Source organism: Callionymus lyra, chromosome 19 (assembly GCF_982586985.1).
Source record: "Callionymus lyra chromosome 19, fCalLyr1.hap1.1, whole genome shotgun sequence".
NCBI classification, from domain to species: Eukaryota; Metazoa; Chordata; class Actinopteri; order Syngnathiformes; family Callionymidae; genus Callionymus; species Callionymus lyra.
The window spans coordinates 5955452-5977241 of record NC_141836.1 but is presented as its reverse complement, the minus strand read 5'-3'; the positions used below and the strand labels follow the sequence as shown (position 1 = coordinate 5977241).

At 38.3% G+C, this 21790-nt stretch overlaps 2 protein-coding genes across 3 annotated transcripts in view; one reads left to right on the top strand and one right to left on the bottom strand.

The window, feature by feature from the left end:
* Positions 1-1393: 1393 nt before the first annotated feature.
* On the bottom strand, positions 1394-4461 carry pex10 (peroxisomal biogenesis factor 10). Its single transcript, XM_087781842.1, has 6 exons — positions 4193-4461; positions 3788-3868; positions 3304-3716; positions 3068-3240; positions 1884-2019; positions 1394-1676 (listed from the first exon to the last, which is right to left on the bottom strand). Exons 1-6 carry the CDS (start codon positions 4302-4304, stop codon positions 1608-1610), a joined length of 984 nt encoding a protein of 327 aa, XP_087637968.1. The 5' UTR covers positions 4305-4461; the 3' UTR covers positions 1394-1607.
* A 1162-nt stretch (positions 4462-5623) lies between these two features.
* The window catches only part of plch2a (phospholipase C, eta 2a), a 143085-nt gene continuing 126918 nt past the window's right edge, over positions 5624-21790 (top strand). Inside the window, exons 1-2 of one of the 2 annotated variants that reach the window (XM_087780686.1) lie at positions 5624-5728; positions 18043-18339. In XM_087780686.1, the coding sequence (XP_087636812.1) occupies positions 18186-18339 (154 nt within the window). In that variant the 5' untranslated portion in view covers positions 5624-5728; positions 18043-18185. Of the gene's footprint in view, positions 5729-16859; positions 16922-18042; positions 18340-21790 lie in introns of those variants that run through there. The other variant, XM_087780687.1, reaches the window with a different exon arrangement.

Here is a 21790-nt window from a genome sequence, read left to right as displayed (position 1 = left end):
CACCTAGAGTGGTCTTTAAACACAGACCTGCTCAGATCAAGTGCCTCAGGATGGATCCAAAATGTTGCTTAATATGGTTCCTCGTCCCTCCTCCTCGGTCACACGGCGCACACGGAGTCCTATCAGCGGCCATGTGTGCGCTGCAGTCTGCAGAGGCCTCAAAAAGTAAATTATTCATCCCGGAACTAAGACTGGCATCGGCACTAAAAGCCTGCAAATGCCCAGAACAGCTGCACGCTTGCTAAGAGCCTGTCTGCTGTCGTGTTCCGAAAATGATGTTTGCCTTTTTTCCCGGTGGTTCTTAGTGGTACCACGAGTGCTGGTGTGTAGTTTGTACATTTGGACAACGACGCAACCGAGTTCTGAGGACCTTGACATCCTGGAGTATCCTTCACTTTCGTCTACTTTTTGTTGTATAATCATTTTTATTTATTCTATTTGGACTGTTTTTTAAAGTATTCCACATTATTATCTTAGATTTCATTGAACTTTTATACCAAAACTTAACCAGTGGGAGCAGAAATCGTTCCTTTTGCGATCAAGTAACACTACATCACTGATCTGATCCAGACTTACACCCCAGCTCGGGCTCTGAGGTCTGTGGATCATAATCTACTGATGGTTCCTGAACACGGTTCAGGACCAGAAGAGAGAAATCCTTCCAGACTGTTGCTCCTAAGCTTTGGAACGATCTCTGTGTTTGATGATCTACTGACTCCTTCAAGAAACATCTTAAGACGTTTTTATTTGTTCAGGCTTTTCCTTGATTTTCTGGAACTCCTGTGTTGTTCTCAGTATTATCTTGATCTTTAAAGTATATACTTTATTGAATATTGTTTTGATTGTTAAAGCGCTTAGTGACCCTGGTCTGGAAAAGCGCTAAACAAATAAAAATTACTTACTTACTTACTAGATTCATCTTAACTGTACCGTAATGCAATGAAAAGGAATTTCCTTAAAACCAAAAATATAATCGGATAAAGCAAAAGGGTTGTATAACTAAATACAATTTAGACTTTTCTTAATTTCTTCACTAATATAGTGGATCTCTCTTGCTAATATTTCAACAATTCAGCTGTTTTTTCTACTCACAGACTTATCAGTAAGAAGAAAAAACTGAAATTGACCCGACTTTATCTTAAATTGTAAATAAATGATACATGCTGTATCTGGCAACTGCGCAAAGGAGAATCGATGACACATATGTGTTGTTCTCAGTATTATCTTGATCTTTAAAGTATATACTTTTTTGAGTATTGTTTTGATTGTTAAAGCGCTTTGTGACCCTGGTCTGGAAAAGCGATATATGAATAAATATTACTTACTTACTTACATACTTTTTTAACACAAGGGGGAGCCAAAAACCAACCTTTTCAAATATACATATTGCTGCTTTCATTTTTCACACCAATTTATTGAAAGTCATACAAAAACAAGTTCTTATACCATAATTTAATACATCATATTATTGCATTTTACAATTAAACAATCACACCCAGAAACCCATAATTATTCTACCGTTACTTGGACTGATACAATCCCAATTAAGAAGTATAAAAATATTCTCCACCGAGCTGAGCAGCCGGTGTGTATCAGAGCAGGAGTGATCATCTGTAGTTCCTCAGGTAGACCAGGCGGTGAGGCTGGAACTTCTCCCGACACAGAGGACACTCGGCCTGAAACAAAAACACAAAGAATGTTATAAGGAAATTGTATTACGTGTTAGTTGCACGTATACATTTTCATATCAACCATTAAATGTATATATTTTTAAATAAGTTTGCTTATTAAATTAAGATTAAATATGTGTCATATTTCTGTAATAGTGTATTTTTTAAAGTAACTTTTGTGTAATAAGTTGGATTTTGAAGCACTCCGCGTACCTTGGTGTTGCACCACTCGGTGATGCACTCCCAGCAGAAGAGGTGACCGCAGGGAGTGACCGTGGAGTGTCGTCGCTCCTCCAGACACAGGATGCATTGAGCGGCTCTGGCCTTAGAGCTGTGAGAGTCTTGTTCGCTGAGAGGAAGATTTGAAACAGATATTAGAACATTAGTCATTATTCAGGTCACAAGTTAGTAAGGGTGTGTTTTAGCTAAGTATTTGTCAACATCGGGGCATTGATACGATATATTGTGATACTGTAGTAACAAGGATATATGTGTAGTATTGTCCAGTACTTGACTCTGGTGATGTGATACTGTAGTAACAAGGATATATGTGTAGTATTTACAGACCACATGACTCTTGACGAAGTCGTAACTGCTTTCATTTGTTTTCAAACCAAAATATGTCCAAACATTAGCTTTAAAAGCGCTAAAAGAGTCGACTATATCCTCTCGTCCTCAGCCATTGATGGGATTTGTCGTGTACTAACAATTATGTTACAGATTTATAAGAAAATCCTATTACATGTTAGTTACACATATACATTTTTGTACCATAATTATTATTAAAGCTTTTATATTAAATTAATATGTAATATGTCTACATTGTATGTAAGTTGTATAGTAACTTATAACAATAGTTATACTGTATTGTTTAGTTCATAATTCTGTGATGTCACCAAAAATGCTTTAAGTTAACTTTTTGTTTTGGATGTCTTTTGTATAACATTGCAACGAAAACGGTATATTTGAAACCATATAATAAAATGTCCAAACATCAGATTTAAAAGCTGATGTAGTCTACTGTATCCTCTCATCCTGAGTCATCGGCGGGATTTAATTGCAGAGGATGTTGGGCTGCCACCTAGCGGCCTGATGTTTAATTGCAACACAAAAGTGAACAAACGCTGTAAATTGTTGCATGTTATTTGTAAATAAAAAATCTATTATTTAATTATATTCACACTTTATTGAAATAAAACATTAAATCTTTTCGTGCACCAATACAAGCTAGTGACCCTTCATTCCAATGTTTGGGGCTGGAATACCTCTGCCAAGGATCTAACTAATGATTTTTTGGAAATCAGTAAAGAAACGACTCAGAAGTGTTTGATCCTGTTGGACCGTGTTCATTTGTCAAATATTTATCATTTCAGGGCTGATTTATCAAGAAGACACACCTGCCCGTGAGGTTCCTGTACAGCTTCCACTCCCGTCTGGCTCGCTGCTTCTGTCGGAAGTTGTTGAGCTGCAGGAACAACGTCAAGACGAGCTGGACGAGCGAGACCAGACCCAGGATCCTGTAGCTGCTCCTGACGTTCCCGTCGTCTTCGCTCGCAGGCATGACGCGCACCTGCACCCCGTGAAACATATTGATTAAGTGACACCATCTTGAAATACATGGACGAGTCCTCACGTAGTTGATCCCGGACGCCCGCTTGGACACGTGATAGAAGGAGCCGCTGAGGTAGAACAAAGCCACGTGCAGTCGGTGGAGAAGCGTCAGACCTTGCTGCAGAGCGAACACCACCGGGAGAGAAGCCTTCTTCTGCCGCTCCGACAAACACCCCACGACCTTCTGCGCGCATCGCCGCAGCAACGAGCCCAACGTCCACGACCCGGACGCAGCCCGCCTCCGTCTGACGCCGCCGCAGCGCTCCTGTCCTCCCTCCAGCTCGTTCTCCAGGCAGACCAGGACCTTGTCCACCAGGTACGGCAGGAAGGTGTTGCAGAAGATGAGCAGGCCTCGCCGGGACCACGACGGGAGGCGCCGCTTACTCCCGTCCACTTGGATGATGTTGACGTATTCCTCGCCCAGGGTTTGGTAACCTGGAAGCTCCACGGACGACGCGTCAGAACGGATGATCGGGAACACACACGGCGAGGTTTCGTCGTCTCACCTGAGAACGTCGTCAGTACGAAGTACGACAGATCCGACAAGAGCTCGATCTCCTTCCTCCAGTCCAGCCATCGTTTGGATCCTGCAAATACACTCGATTATTTACAACTAAGTAGATCAAATTAAATGCGTTTTACTTGTTTAAATGGATATATTCTGAAATACTCTTGCTGTTGGTCGCCATATCATGAGCTCTTAATTAATATTTTTATTTAAAAGCATTAAAACACTTTAATATCGTTTCAAATAACCACAATTATATGTATTTCCCCCTGTTTTTCAATTTCAATAACAATGACTACAATTAAGTAGTTTTTCTAAAGGTGAACATATGGAAGATTAGAGATGGGGAAAAAAATGCGACGCTAATATTGTAAATTAATAAATAAAAACATTACTTTCTCACCTGCAACCGTTTGAAAGGCTTCATTCGCGTTGTTCCTGAGAAAGTTCTGGTAATAATCGTCTTTCTGACTGGACCGGATCAGCTGGGACTGGTTCGCAGGCGTGAGGGGCATCAGAAAGCCGAGCCACCTGAAGCTAATCCGAAGCTAATGCTAATATTATATATATAAAATATATAGAAGATAAATAAGGATATTTATCTTCTTAAAAAAATGATATTGATAATAGTCATGAAGATAAATTGACGTCCAAAAGTTTCCCCGAGCTGAATCAGGAAATACAGCGGAAGTGGATAAAGGTAAACAAACGGAAAAGGAAGTGATGTAAATACGACAGTGACACCTGCTGGTCGTTGATAGTGTTACCAGCCACGTTTAAATAAAACTCTTAATTTAAATGAAAATGAAAACAAGTAATAACGTTAATAATTAAACACAGATTCCATCACAATTTTTTTCTGTATTTTTTTGTTTATTAATTCTTTGTCACTTGTCGCAGGTTCTAGATTTTTTTTTTCTTTGCCATTTATGCAACATTAGCTTTTAAAAGACAGGATTTGAGCGCGGTTTATTTATTTATAATATAAAAATACTTCAACATTTTAAAGTAGATTCTCTTTCAGATCGTTATCTGGTTTAGTGTTGTTATTTCTTTAGGGATGTAAAGAATTTAGATTCTAATCTTCAAAAATACCTGAAGAAACAAAGTTTTACTCGACTTTACTTTCCTTTAAAAAACACATTTTTGTAGTATCCTGAAAATTCAAGTGTTTGTGGGTGTAGTGTTACACTGCAGGACGATCATTAATAATGATTATTTCATTAAAAAAAAAAAGAAAAATACGGTATCAATGGTATAATTTGACTAATTTTGCTAGAAAATAAAGATTTTTTAACGAATTTATTAAGTAAATATTTTGTGTTTAATGCTATAATTCTTCAGGTTACTGTTTTTAACCTTTTCAAGTGTATTTTCACTTTTTTCAAGAGCTCATAATAAGGGACTGGACACAGAGGGTGACAAATATTTAACAGTTTTCACATTTTTGTGACAATGACACGATCAATTATGCAGAAATCTTTACACACATTTTTGTTTGTGGTTGAAATTGTAGTTTTCATCTCAGCCGAACAAGTCATAAAGTTTTATTAACATCGCCTGAATGATTACTAAGCGGTTTTGTATTAATAGTTTTTGTCAGAAATGTAAACGGATTCGACTGAAGGTGTCTCTTCATCGTCTCCAGGTGATTCATGTGTTCATTCACAGACGAGGAAAGTGGTTGAACCAGTTTCTTTGTCTCCCTCGTTCTGCTCCCACAGCCCGCCAGGTGTACTGTAACCGCGGCGGAGACCATCCCATTATGACCCCGTGTCTGGTGCTGGGATCAGCCTTTCGCTCCGGAACCAGGAAGTTGAACTTTGTCCGGGGGTGGGAGAGGAGGAGCTGCTACCTGTGTCTCCCGGAGTCATGCGGGGGAAACACCTCACCTCAAGTGGACTAAACCTCTCAGGAGGGTCTTCAGGAATCTGAGCAGGTAAGAGAAAGTAGTTGTTCGTGCTCCGCTGCTCCACCTGAGGCCGGGTGTTCCTGCAATTATGGTCGAGCGGTTTGCAGGCAGAGACTCATAAAGAAAGGCTTGAATGCAGCAGGTTAGAGCTCAGCAAGGCTGTTTTTCAGCTTCACTTTTACAGTCTTTTGGTCGATATCAGACGGAGCAGAGCAGGTCAGAAGATGAGACGACCTTCAGTGAGATCATATCTCCAGCTCAACCTTCATTTAAAGATACTTTATCATTTATTTATTCTCCAAAAGAAGAACGCTCGAGTAAAATAAAGCAAGTTACTTTAGCAACTCTTTGTTCCTATTCTGGCAGTTTGATCAGCAGATTTAGCTCATCAAGACTTTTTCAAAACACGAGGCAGGAAGAAGGACGGAGTGATGATGTCATTCATCTGTGTTGCTAAGCAAAGAAGCTTAGCTCCCTTCTTTATGAGCGTCGCAAAGTTTCAACACCTGATGTTTTGCCGAAGAGCATTTGAAGGTGACTGAACTAAAGCGATCTCTGAGCTCAGAGCTGGAGCTCAACATCTTTTTTTTTTCTTTGATTCATCACCGTCTGTGGTCCAAAGTCAGACAATGTCGTATCACTCGTCAAGAACTTGAGCCGTCTGGACGGAAAAACATAAATCTGAGGCTTTAAAGTGACTCGACAGTTCATTTTAAAAGGATTAAAATTCAGAGGTTGACGCTTGAATGAAGAGATAAATCCTCGTTGCAGCTTCGTTTAAACCACAACTAACTAACTTGTCGACTAAAGAACCCTTGATCTCGTTCTCGTGCATCTAAGCTGCAGTCAAGAAGTGGACATTTGCTTATATATATATATATATATAAGTACACCATTTTGGGAAAATATATACATTATATTTTGGGTTTCAAATCACATTTTATTCTTCTTCACCATTGTTTTATGGTCATTATTTCAATAAAGTGTTAAAATAAAATAACATTTACTGACATTTTTTAACCATACAGTATTGATATTTAACCAATTCTTTTTTGTCCTTTAATTCATTTCACATTTCTTTAATTATACTTATTTTATGGTTTTCAGTTCAATAAGGTCTGAAAATAGTTTAATTTTAAAATTTACCGTTAACATAAAAATATTCATGCAGTTTGTTTATTTTTGTGTTGCAATTAAATTTCTTGCCGCTAGATGGCAGCGGTTTTTACATCCTACACAAGTAAAGGAACAATAAAATCCTACAAGATCCTGGCGATGACTGAGGACGAGAGGATACAGTCGACTCCAGCCGCTTTTAAAGCTGATGTTTGAACATATTTTGGTTTCAAAACAAATGAAAGCAGTTACGACTTTGTCAAGAGTCATGTGGTCTGTAAATACTACAACACCAGAGTCAAGTACTCAACAATACTACACATATATTCTTGTTACTACAGTATCACTATATATCGTATTATTGTTCCGTTATCGTATCCCAGATAGATACTCATGAGTCAAAACATGTCAGAGAGCATTCCAACCAAATATATGAAATAAATGAAACCTTGAAAGAATATAATTTTTATATTATATTTTCAGAAAAATATAACGTTGCACAGAAAATTAATAAAACAAAAACTCAATGGGTCACTAGAAAAAAACGTAACTTTCATGAAGAGCTACTCTGGAAAAATATACTTTCTCCGATTGAATGTAAAACACAAAAGAAAACTTTGGACTTTAGTTGTAAAACTGGCACACACACTATTGTTAAACTGTCCCTGTGTTACTTGATAGTTGCTCTCATTTGGAATGTCCTCGAGCCCGAGGACAGAGAAGGGAAACGACAACAAAAGACAAACGTGAAGAAAAGTATTATATTAGCTCAACAATGACATCTGCAGCGTTTTTCATGCCAGATTGAACTTGACCACAAGTCAAGATGTGAGTCAGAGAGATATGAGCAGGAACGTTGGCATCTCTGACGACAGCTTCTGTTTGGAGTCCTGAGTGCGAACAGGAAGTGAGCTCGATCTTAATGATCATAAAAGTCTGGATTAAAGTTAATCTCGTTCAAAACTGGGCTCGATTTGTCAATCCGAACATCATTAAATCCTCTGTGAGAACATGATGAATCAGCGTATCTGTATTTGGAACTTCCCGACGACATCATGTCCAACAATCAGCAGTTTTTCTTTTTGTCAAGACTCTGTTCTTTGGCACTCGTCTCCCTGCCACTGTTGCCATAGCAACTGCTCAGACTGTTTTGGCGAAAAGTTGATGCACTTTGATTGGGTGCTTCAGATTTGCCCCGACGACAACAGGGGCTCGAAGGTGGAACTGGATCGGCTGCTCGACACGTGTGACAAAGGAGCTGAAACTTCAGATGAGTAACCGTAGCTCAGGTTAATGTGTGAAGACTTTTATTTCGTAATGTCAGGCTCTGAGGCGTAATAATGGTGCTTGAGTTTAAACAAGTGCCCAAGACGTGTAATGTGATCACATCGTGGAGGTGCTGCTTAAAGACTTGACAAGCAGGACGGGACATTTGATCACTTGGACTTGAAACTTAAAGACTTGGATGAGAAACTTCAAGACTTGGATGTGAGAATTAAAGACTAGGACGTAAAAGATAAAAATATAAATTAATATAAATAACTTACTAACTTACTTGTACGAGAAACTTGAAGACATGGATGTGAAATTAAAGACTTGGATGTGAAACTTGAACACTTGGACGTGAAACTTTAAACACTTGGACGTGAAACTTGAAGACTTGGACGTGAAACTTTAAACACTTGGACGTGAAACTTGAAGACTTGGACGTGAAACTTGAACACTTGGAAGTGAAACTCGAAGACTTTGACAAGAAACTTTAAGACTTGGACATGATACTTAATCACTTGGACGTGAAACTTGAAGACTTGGACATAAAACTTGAACACTTGAACAAGAAACTTGATCACTTGAACAAGAAACTTGAACACTTGGACATAAAACTTGAACACTTGAACAAGAAACTTGAACACTTGGACATAAAACTTGAACACTTGGACATAAAACTTGAACACTTGAACAAGAAACTTGATCACTTGAACAAGAAACTTGAACACTTGGACATAAAACTTGAACACTTGAACAAGAAACTTGAACACTTGGACATAAAACTTGAACACTTGGACATAAAACTTGATCACTTGGACATAAAACTTGAACACTTAGATATAAAACTTGAACACTTGGACATAAAACTTGATCACTTGGACATAAAACTTGAACACTTGGACATAAAACTTGATCACTTGAACAAGAAACTTGAACACTTGGACATAAAACTTGAACACTTGAACAAGAAACTTGAACACTTGGACATAAAACTTGAACACTTGGACATAAAACTTGATCACTTGGACATAAAACTTGAACACTTAGATATAAAACTTGAACACTTGGACATAAAACTTGATCACTTGGACATAAAACTTGAACACTTGGACATAAAACTTGATCACTTGAACAAGAAACTTGAACACTTGGACATAAAACTTGAACACTTGAACAAGAAACTTGAACACTTGGACATAAAACTTGAACACTTGGACATAAAACTTGATCACTTGGACATAAAACTTGAACACTTAGATATAAAACTTGAACACTTGGACATAAAACTTGATCACTTGGACATAAAACTTGAACACTTAGATATAAAACTTGAACACTTGGACGTGAAACTTGAACACTTGGACTTGAAACTTGAACACTTGGACGTGAAACTTGAACACTTGGACTTGAAACTTGAACACTTGGACTTGAAACTTTAAACACTTGGACGTGAAACCTGAAGACTTGGACGTGAAACTTGAACACTTGGACTTGAAACTTTAAACACTTGGACGTGAAACCTGAAGACTTGGACGTGAAACTTTAAACACTTGGACGTGAAACTTGAACACTTGGACGTGAAACTTGAAGACTTGGACGTGAAACTTGAACACTTGGACGTGAAACTTTAAACACTTGGACGTGAAACTTGAAGACTTGGACGTGAAACTTCAACACTTGGACGTGAAACGTGAACACTTGGACATAAAACTTGAACACTTGGACATAAAACTTGATCACTTGGACATAAAACTTGAACACTTAGATATAAAACTTGAACACTTGGACATAAAACTTGATCACTTGGACATAAAACTTGAACACTTAGATATAAAACTTGAACACTTGGACGTGAAACTTGAACACTTGGACTTGAAACTTGAACACTTGGACGTGAAACTTGAACACTTGGACTTGAAACTTGAACACTTGGACTTGAAACTTTAAACACTTGGACGTGAAACCTGAAGACTTGGACGTGAAACTTGAACACTTGGACTTGAAACTTTAAACACTTGGACGTGAAACCTGAAGACTTGGACGTGAAACTTTAAACACTTGGACGTGAAACTTGAACACTTGGACGTGAAACTTGAAGACTTGGACGTGAAACTTGAACACTTGGACGTGAAACTTTAAACACTTGGACGTGAAACTTGAAGACTTGGACGTGAAACTTCAACACTTGGACGTGAAACGTGAACACTTGGACGTGAAACTTTAAACACTTGGACGTGAAACTTTAAACACTTGGACGTGAAACGTGAACACTTGGACGTGAAACTTGAACACTTGGACGTGAAACTTGAACACTTGGACGTGAAACGTGAACACTTGGACGTGAAACTTTAAACACTTGGACGTGAAACTTTAAACACTTGGACGTGAAACGTGAACACTTGGACGTGAAACTTTAAACACTTGGACGTGAAACTTTAAACACTTGGACGTGAAACGTGAACACTTGGACATGAAACTTTAAACACTTGGACGTAAAACTTGAAGACTTGGACGTGAAACGTGAACAGTTGGACGTGAAACCTGAAGACTTGGACGTGAAACTTGAACACTTGGACTTGAAACTTGAACACTTGGACGTGAAACTTGAACACTTGGACGTGAAACTTGAACACTTGGACGTGAAACTTGAACACTTGGACGTGAAACTTGAACACTTGGACGTGAAACTTGAACACTTGGACGTGAAACTTGAACACTTGGACGTGAAACTTGAACACTTGGACGTAAAACTTGAACACTTGGACGTAAAACTTGAACACTTGGACGTGAAACTTGAACACTTGGACGTAAAACTTGAACACTTGGACGTAAAACTTGAACACTTGGACGTGAAACTTCAACACTTGGACGTGAAACTTGAACACTTGGACGTGAAACTTGAACACTTGGACGTAAAACTTGAACACTTGGACGTGAAACTTCAACTCTTGGACGTGAAACTTCAACACTTGGACTTGAAACATGAACACTTGGACGTGAAACTTGAACACTTGGACGTGAAACTTGAACACTTGGACGTGAAACTTGAACACTTGGACGTGAAACTTGAACACTTGGACTTGAAACTTGAACACTTGGACGTGAAACTCGAAGACTTTGACAAGAAACTTTAAGACTTGGACATGATACTTGGACACTTGGACATAAAACTTGGACACTTGAACAAGAAACTTGAACACTTCGACATAAAACTTGAACACTTGGACATAAAACTTGATCACTTGGACATACAACTTGATCACTTGGACATAAAACTTGAACACTTGGACATAAAACTTGAACACTTGGACATAAAACTTGAACACTTAGGATATAAAACTTGAACACTTAGATATAAAACTTGAACACTTAGATATAAAACTTGAAGACTTTGACAAGAAACCTGAACACCTGGACAAGAAACTTGAACACTTGGACATGAAACTTGAACACTTAGACAATAATCTTTATCACTTGGACAAGAAACTTGATCACTTGGACATAAAACCTGAAGACTTGGACATACAACTTGAACGCTTGGACGTGAAACTTCAAGACTTGGACGTGAAACTTCAACACTTGGACATAAAACTTGAAGACTTTGACAAGAAACTTGAACACTTTGACATTAAACTTGAAGAATTGGACGTGAAACTTGAACACTTGGACGTGAAACTTGAAGACTTGGACGTGAAACTTGAAGACTTGGATGTGAAACTTGAAGACTTGGACAAGAAACTTCAACACTTGGACGTGAAACTTCAACACTTGGACGTGAAACTTGAAGACTAGGACGTGAAACTTCAACACTTGGACGTAAAACTTGAAGACTTGGACATGAAACTTGAGACATGAATGTAACATGAACATTAAGGGATTTAGCATGAAAAAGAAGGTGAATCATGAACATGTTGGGCTGAAACTTGAACACATGTGTTTTGAGTCATTGAATGCATCACACGACATGTTACTCGAACACTTCCGTCATTATCCTTCTAGAATCATCTAGTATGTTATAAACCTGAACAAATCACTGAAGTAATCGCTCTGTTCAAGCTCTCAAGAGAGAAAACGAACATTTTCATAATGGTTAATGAAAAACCCTGTAGGAGTTGTTGTGAACTGGCGTCAACACAATGCACCGTGTGTGTCTCCGTCAGCCCCTCAGGTGTGTTTCTCTTGGTTGTCATCCCGATCCTCAGAAGCAGAAGTGAAGCTCTTGCTCACCTTGACGTTCACATGGGAGTGGTGGAGGACAGGCAGGTCGTGACAGCAACTGTGTTTTCAATAAAGATTCTCGCTGTAGAATAAAAGGCGTGAAGGGACACTGAGGTGAGACAGGTTGTTGTCCTACACGATCTGTCCTAGATTGTAAGCGTGACACCGGAGAAACCACTCGGTAGTCCGAGCGAGTGCCGTCTGAGCTGCAGTGAAACAACTGGAAATGAGGGTAATGAACCCCTGTAAAATACTTTTATGGCTTCGACAGCGACGTCTGCTCGTGAAAAGATGACATTTATGTACGAGTGCAGGTGTCGCCGCAGTCGGACGAGTCGATACAAAATGCTGCGGCAGGTAAGACGAGCGTTCAATGGCCTCCATTGTCTGGTCTTTACCTGTAGTGCTTGTGACAGGAAGAGTCATTGTGTCGCTTCACCTGCGACCGCCTGTGCGTATCATGTGACCTCTGACACGGTTACTGTATATGCAGAGACTTTTATGGAAGCGCAGTAAACAAGTAGTAAACAAGGATATATGTGTAGTATTTTCGAGTATTTGACTCTGGTGTTGTAGTATTTACAGACCACATGACTCTTGACGAAGTCGTAACTGTTTTCATTTGTTTTTAAACCTAAATATGTCCAAACGTCCGCTTTTAAAACTTTCTGGAGTCACTGTATCCTCTCGTCCTCAGTCGTAGCCGGGACTCTAGCTGCGGGGAACATAATGACTGCTGCCATCTAGTGGCCAGAAGTTTACTTGCTACTAACAATGAAGAAACGCTGTCAATAGTTAATTGTATTTAAAAAAAAATTGAATTATTTTATTTTCAACACACTTTATTAAATTGTAAACCACAAAATAACTGATTATAAAAAATTAAAAGCCTGCCTAAAAAAATCGATACACAGCTATCGAATAACGATACAGTATCGTCAAAGAAAATATTGCGATAACTAGACCTTAACACCACCACAGCTTTATCCTCACTAACAAGATGTGACTATTCCATATATCAACTTAAATTGAGTCGGTCCACAGGGGGCGCTACTGTAGCCCATGTCTCGGGCGGTGGCGTCAGGACTGCAGACTTTCTTACTCCCTGTCATCAAGTGTCTAGTACGTTATTCATCGCCTGATGTCTCCGCTCGTCTTACATGTTTTGACACTTGTAACAGCGAAGCTTCTACTGACGCCTCGTCCTTTTGTTCCGCTGGATAATTTACGACCTTTTTTTTTTTTTCACTTCCTGGCGGCGCCTTCGCTCCGTCTCTGTCGGCGTGTCGGAGGCAGGACGGGCGTGTGGCCGTGCTCGGTCTTGTCTCGGGCGGGTGTGTTGACCAGCAATTAAAACATTAGTGTGCGACTTTTTTTGAGACTCAACATCATGTAAAAATGTCAAATAAAATGTTTTAAAAAGAATCTCAGCCAAAAAATACGAGGAGCCCATGTCACATGACTTAAAACCACGACAAAAAATCAACTTAATTCAACAATAGTGTTGGGTTTAGATCAAAAAACGGTTTCCTCGACCAGGAAATACAACGTCAGACAAAATAAACCTCCTTGGCAGAGGTAATTATTAAAGGAAAAATAGTATATTTAAACCAGAAAACGACATAAAGGAAAGATTATCACGTGTTTATAATCATTCCATTTGCGTAGACAGTCAACAGTCGCTCTTTCATCTACTGATGCCTCTCTCTCTCTCTCTCTCTCGCTCTCTCTCTCTCACACAAAAAACCTCCTTGGCAGAGGTAATTATTAAAGGAAAAATAGTATATTTAAACCAGAAAACGACATAAAGGAAAGATTATCACGTGTTTATAATCATTCCATTTGCGTTGACTCTCTCTCTCTCTCTCTCTCTCTCACAAAAAACCTCCTTGGCAGAGGTAACTATTAAAGGAAAAATAGTATATTTAAACCAGAAAACGACATAAAGGAAAGATTATCACGTTTTTATAATCATTCCATTTGCGTTGACTCTCTCGCTCTCTCTCTCTCTCTCTCTCTCTCCAAAATCAGGTTTCAGCCTCAGTGCTTTTCTCGTTTTCCTCTTATGACTCAGTAACCGAAGCTCTGAGCGAGAGTTCAGGTTCCCTTGTGTTCAATTCTATCTCGTAATTGTGATGAAGTGTAACTGGGTTTGTCGTGAAATGGCTCAGAAAACATTGCATCATCATTTTTTGTTTCTGGTTAGTCATGCTACACTTGTTTTTGCCGTTTGTGGCCTGTGTTTACATCTTGTGAGCATGTGTCTGGTCTCTCTTGGTTAGTCTGGCCTGTAACAAGAACCAGTTTTTAATCATTTAAGTGCTTCTACTTCCGCTGTTAATTGTTTTATCGATCTGATCATATGCTATGAGTTTTTAAAGACGTGTGAAATGAGCCGTTTGGCAGTTAAATGCACTTTTTCCTGTGATTTTCTCGTTGTTACTTGACTTTGACTTTACAGGTTGGCCAGTAAAATGTCCTCAGGGGCCGCATTATGAACCGTGACTTAAGTGAGGGTCTGTCAAGCAAAAAAAAAAGGATTAACAAAATCATATATTATATATATTATATATTGTTCTTTAATTCAATTAACAATATATATTATAACTTACAGTTTTATAATTTTGAACATAGAACTACCAAAACGTGTAGATATATATTAAATCACTTTATTTTTTTTACATTAAACTTTAACTTTATACGTGCCTGTGACTTTATATAATTGCGTTAAAAGTTTTTTGACTTATAACTTCACTTTAAACTAGTGATATGTGATGAAGCTTCATGAAGCAGTGTCATTATTTTCAGAGTCCACTAGATGGCGCCCTCTACACTACTTTCCTTTGTTTTGAACAACTGCTTAATGAAACATCATTTTTTTAACTGATGGCGCCATCTACTGACCTCTAAACAACATGACACTGTTTCATGAAGCTTCATCAACGCATCACTAATTTAATTATTATATTATTTATTTTTCAATACATGACTTGATCAAAAAACAAAACATAAATCAATCAATAAAACAAGTTAATTCGCTTTATTTTCAAGAAACATTCGATCAAGCTTTTGTCATTTATAAATGCCAAGAAAAGGTCAATCCTTCCGCGCTTCTCTCCTTTTCTTCCCTCGCTTCCTCAGCCCAGGCTTTCAGACGTGGACACGCTTGTGCGATTGTGTAACGCGGTCGTGTCGGGACAAGTCAAAGGTGATTGTCTCGCTTCTTTAAAAAAAAAAAAAAACCCAGAGAGTTCACGTGAGTCACTTTCTTGAACCAGTCACCGCTCCTCAACCGATGACCTCAATCCTCCCGACTTCTTACCGTCATCATCTCCTCCGAGTTTACTCTTTTACGCCGACGAGATTTCGGTTGCGAAACATATTCAACGTCGTTTGTTTGGCGGCGACGGCGTCTTTCCTCTGCCAGGAGAGAAATGTCTGCACACTTTCTTTGAAGCGGTTCCAGTGGATTCAGTCCTGATGAGCAGCAGCACCGCCATGATGAGCTTTTCTTCTTTTGTTTTTACGCTCCTTTCCACGTACCCGTGATCAATATGATCAATAGAAGACCGCGTTGCCATGACGACAGGCATACCCCGAGAAATTGATGTTGCCGAGAGATAATATAACACAACTGACAATTTAATGGTGCGTCGTATGGATCATAAAATGAGCTGATGGGTCTTTAAATAGAAAAGTGCAGAGTGGAACTGGGAAAGATTTACTTTTAAATATATATATTTTTAGACGTGGATTAGATAGTCATATATACGTCGCAAAATTTTATTTATTTTTCAATTATTTTAAAAGAGGAAAAGACAAACAAGAAGCATCTCAAATATCTTCAAATATTAATTAAATAAATAAGTATATATTCTTTGTTATTGCAAGTTAATAATAAAAAAGAACAACAATAATTGAAAAAATAAAACTGTTGTGTTATTGTTTTAAATGTTTTCTTTTATAAAGGGGTTTATCGAATATTAATCATTTTATTTTACACTAAAAGTTTAAGTTTTCTCTGTTTTCCTCCCGCGATCAGTTGTGAAACATCAAAACAAATCATGTCCTACATAAACCCACAAGTCCCATAATGAACTGCAACAGTTAAAGCTGTAAAAAGAGCCAAAGGTGTGATCAAGTGAGTATTTACTGATCACAAAGAATCAAATGCGGGTGAAAATATTTTGATCGTCGCTCTTGTGACACTTTTTTTTTTTTAACCCCGGAGAGAAAATCATGAATCATCTCAGACGCAACACTTCCGACATCACGTCCTCACCGCCTCACATTCCAGCGGTGTGAACACACACACACACACACACACACACACACACACACACACACACACACACACACACACACACACACACACACACACACACACACACACACACACACACACACACACACTCGCAGACGCACAACATGCTCAGACACGCGTGTATCTCAGCGAGGATCAGGCAGCTCCCAACATGCCCCCCCAGGCCGGCCCACCATGTCTAAACCACTGGACTCAGCCTCAGAGCCCACACACTCACTCTGGACTCTGAGGTGCAAATGTGGATTTAAAAGTGGATTCGTCCTCCTTTTCTGTTCAGTTGAGGCGACAGTCAGGTAGGAACATCTGAAGCTCAGGTTCCTAGAATTAAACTCCCACATCTGGAGAGAAGATCTTTAGACCACCAGCATCTCTTTGTTTCCCTTCAGTGTTTGTTCAAAAACGAGCTTTCTAGATTGACTTATTTTTGACCCATTTCTCGAGCCTGCAGCGCCGTTTTTTATTCTATTTTGTGTTTCACTGATCAATTATTCACACAGAAAGTAGAGGCGCCGCATGCACTTCCTCTTATGACCACAGCGTGGCAGCACCTCTTAAACCACGCCTGTGGTTGGCCACGCGCTCCTACTAGTTTAGTTTGTCTTTCAGAAAACAAACGTTTTTTAAAAAATATATATTTTTAATCCGAATTTTATTACTGACCAGATTATGATCAATTTAATACTAATAAACTTAAAACGTAAATTCTTCTTCACCTGTTGCAGAATCACGATTATTTGAAACATTTATTTACAACAACTTTAAACTGACAAAAAAACAATGAAAATGTAATATATTAACGGTTTAAAGGTAGTGATTTTGTAGCCAATAATTACAAGATGATAATAAATATAAAAACACAAGATTTCTTGTAATTATTCTATTGAATGTTTATTTAAAGTTTCGAATTATAGCAGAGTTGTCTGAAGACACTTTATTAATAATAATAATAATAACAATAATATCTTTTATTTATATGTGCTTTTCAAGACATTCAAGGTCATGGTATAAATACATAAAATAAAGCAAAAACACATTTAAACTTATACAAAAAAACACATTTAAAAAGATAAAGACTTTTTTTTTAAACTATACAAGACAGTTTTTCAGAAACAAATTTGATTTAATATTTAAAAGCAATATTTCTAATAAAATGGCCACAATTTCCCCCCAAATTATTCTTAAAGAAATGTTTATTGGCGTTCATGGGGCTCTATAAGAGGAATTAATTTACTACAAAAAATAAGCTGTTTTTTATGTTGTTCATCTCACGTTTATTATCGTGGGACGCCTTACTATCACTAAAAAAAATCACTATATCATCCGCAAACATCATTGACCCTTAACAAAACAAGTTAAGGACCGACAAAGATTCCCTTGAATATTGACTTTCTTCTTCTCTGTCTCCCTGCTGCAGGTCACTGGACCTGGTTCTGGAGTGATGGGGCTGCTCCTGCACACATAGTCCATGGATCTATTCGACTAAACTCTTCGCTCACGAATCAACTTTTCACTCGGAGTCGAAAAAACACCCGAAACTTTATCCGCCGCCGAGTCGACATGGAGTCCGTTGCCGCCAGGATGGCGATGGTGACCGACTCCCCCAACTTGTCTCTGCGCTCCAGGACCACCGTGACCACGGACGGAGAATCCTACCTGAGCACGGCGAGTCTTCCCTGCAGCCACTTCCTGTCCGCCAACGTCATCAACGTCGGTGAGTGCTTTCGAACTTCCTGCCGTACGGTGTTTGACGGACGGCGTCTGGATGTCGACGATGAATGACTCGGGATTTATCTGACGTTCTTCCGAAACGTGGCATTTACTGTGAATGTCATGTGATCGAGGCCCGGACTCGCTCGTCGTTGAGATGGTATCGTGTTTTGTTTTGCACAAAAGAACCAAAAATGCACATTTAAGACCCACAATTATCTTAAAATACTAGAAATTCAAGTGACAAATGTTATGATTTGGTACTATCTTAGTAGAAATCAATTAGTAAAGAGAATATTAAAAATGGTTAGTTATGTCTACCATAGTTTATTTATGTACTTATAAGTAGAATTGAAGGAAAACTTGTTGATTCTTATTCACACTCCATACCAGTAGGTGGCGGTACTGCACTTTTACGGTATTCGCCAACTGCCATAAAACGACAAAAATATGAGTTCCAGATATGATATATTTTTTAATATGTACCTTCGCATTTATGGTAATGTCACTTCAATTTAATTTAATTGTTTAATTCACATTATTTTAATTATTTTATTATGTAACGTCACCACAAAAAATCCTGTTTTTGATTCTGTTTCTAATCAATTTGCCAATACTTTTTTCAAATATCAAAACAATGAAAAGTAGTATTTCAAAAAAAGATAATTGTATTTAAAAAACATCAACGAGACAAGAACTCGGATATATACCACAGCATAATATTCTTATTTTGTATTATTTACAAGTTTTGTTTTGCAAAACAATCGCAACATTTCACCTTAAAACGTTTCATAATTTTTATAATGTGTTTTGTATTTTAACAGACGTTCTGTCAGTATTATTTTGGAGGTAAATCGTGGGTTTAAAGACACGCCTGAGGGGCTTTTGCGAGGTGAGGTTCTGGAGTGTTTTCCCTTTATGTGGGTGTTTTTCCAAACATTAAATAAAGATTTCATTAGGGGAACGTCGAGCTGAAAATTCAGATCCTGTATTTAATCCAATAGTTTCCGTCTGTTGAACCATCGCAGGTCAAATCGTTCTGTCAATAACTGCTCAGCGACCGTCGCGTCGTTTCTCGCCTTCAGTTCCATTAACTTTAACGGTTATTGACGGCAAAGATGAAACTCCAGTGAAGCGTTTAACCGAACAACACACTGCGACACATGCTTCATTTGTGATGACACCACTATCTGTCTGGAGTTTATATGTTCTCCCCGTGTTGCGTGGGTTTACTCCGGACACTCCGGTTTCCTCCCACAGTCCAAAAACATACAGAGGTTAATTGAGAACTCTTGGAAATGATCCATAGGTATGAGTGTGTGTGTGAAGGGTTGTCTGTCTTTGAGTGCCCTGCGACAGACTGGCGTCCTGTCCAGGGTGTCCCCTGCCTCCTGCCCTATGATACTGGGATAGACTCCAGTCACTCCGCGACCCCTGTAAGGAATAAAGCGGTTGAAAATGAATGAACGAATGAACGACTATGATGCTGATAATGGGGGCGGAGCTTAGTCGAGTATGGCTTCGTTTAACAATCAGTGGCTGTATTTCTCTTTAAATCAAAAACACAAATTAAAACCTGATAAAGTCATGTTTTCCCCCAGAAAAATCCTTGTTTAAATATCGATATAATCTTAATTTTACTATTATTACTATGATGACCCTGCAAGAATAATTCTACTGAAGTTTAATCATTATTTAACATAATGTCACCATTAATTAATGTTACACTTATACAACACAATAGTGGCTTTAATATTATCATTTAAATAAATATTTAATATATGTTTGTTCAATTTAATATTAATTTAATTTACATTTTGCGATCATTCTGTACTCGGATGGTGACGAAAATGTTTTTAAAATGTCTTTTTCAGAACAGAAAAAGTTTGTTTTTACTCAACAAGTAGTTTTTTTTGTATACAGTTGTTTTTTAATCCTTTTTTTTCAATTGTACAAACTCAGAAGTCAATTAACACGTTTTGCTGATGTGTTGCTTCACTCATCAGCTACAAAGAAACACAATTAACATTCATTTTTCTAGAGTTACCATCAAGTAACTGCTGCTGCTTCACACAAAATGTTTTTACAATTTTACAAACTGTCAGCAAACAGCAAATCCTAAAAAAATATATAATAATATTAAGAGTTAAACTTGTTTTGAATAATCATATACAATTGTTAAGTAAACTTTAATGACTCTTAGCATCCATTTTTGGAACATTGAATACAACCACCATATAATATCAACTTCCTTGTAGACCTAAACATTAAGATAAAATAAAGACAAAATCAATGCAAACATTTAAATGAAATATTCATGTTTATTAAACTGTTGAATTATAAAAAGGAAAACCTTAAATCCCATTAAAACCTTGACTTACTCATTTAAAAATGCATTATTTAGTTTTTAGTTGTTTTATTTTACAATTAATTCATATTATTTACAATTGTTTTTATTACTATTTCTTTTCCAAAGCTGAAAAAATAACTGAAAAGTCTGTCATATTCTCGGCTGCACCGGTGAACAGGCTCTTTGTTGTTGATAACTTGAGGAGATGCTGTCAGGTCTGCGGAGCGAAGCGTCTCCCAGGATTCTAGATCCGACACTTCCTGGACCATCATCCCTGCAGCTCTTACCTGCTCTTACATCCGTGATGAAGCTCAATCCTGCTCCAGAGGCCTCTTTAAAAAACGCTTTTCTTAAATCCTCTCCCCGGAGGCGTGAGTTCGCACAACAGGAAGTGTGAAGACTCGCCGCTGACCCACTTCCTGTGAGGAGGTGCCGGGTCAGACCCGCTGGACACACAGGACTGTGTGAGGTTGCTGGTGATTCACAACCTCTTTGCTCTTTTTCTTCTTTTTTTTTGAGTGTAATCTGCTAAGAAGAGGCGACACACGGACAACAGAAAAAAAAAAACTGCATCCTGGCCAAAAGTATAATCGTGTTAAACGACACAGTAAAAGGATGTTGGGAGCGTCAGTGATACAAGCTGAGGACAAGAGGATACAAGCTGTCCATGAGTTTAACGTTTGGAGATGTGAGCAGAAAGTAAAGCTTCTCCTTAGGAGTCGTGTTTTATCACCGACGCAAATCCAGACGAATCGACAGCTGCCTTTTCTCAGCATCCCATGATGCACCGAGGATCACGATACTTTATATCGTGATACTATAGTAACAAGTATATATATGTGTAGTATTGTTGAGTACTTGACTCTGGTGTTGCAGTATTTACAGACCACATGACTCTTGACGAAGTCGTAACTGCTTTCATTTGTTTTCAAACCAAAATATGTCCAAACATCAGCTTTAAAAAGCTGCTGGAGTCGACTGTATCCTCTCGTCCTCAGTTATCACTTGGATCTTAGCTGCGGAAGATGTAATGACTGCTGCAATCTAGTGGCCGGAGGTTGAATTGTAACAAAAATAAATGCATGATACAGAGACAACGGTACAA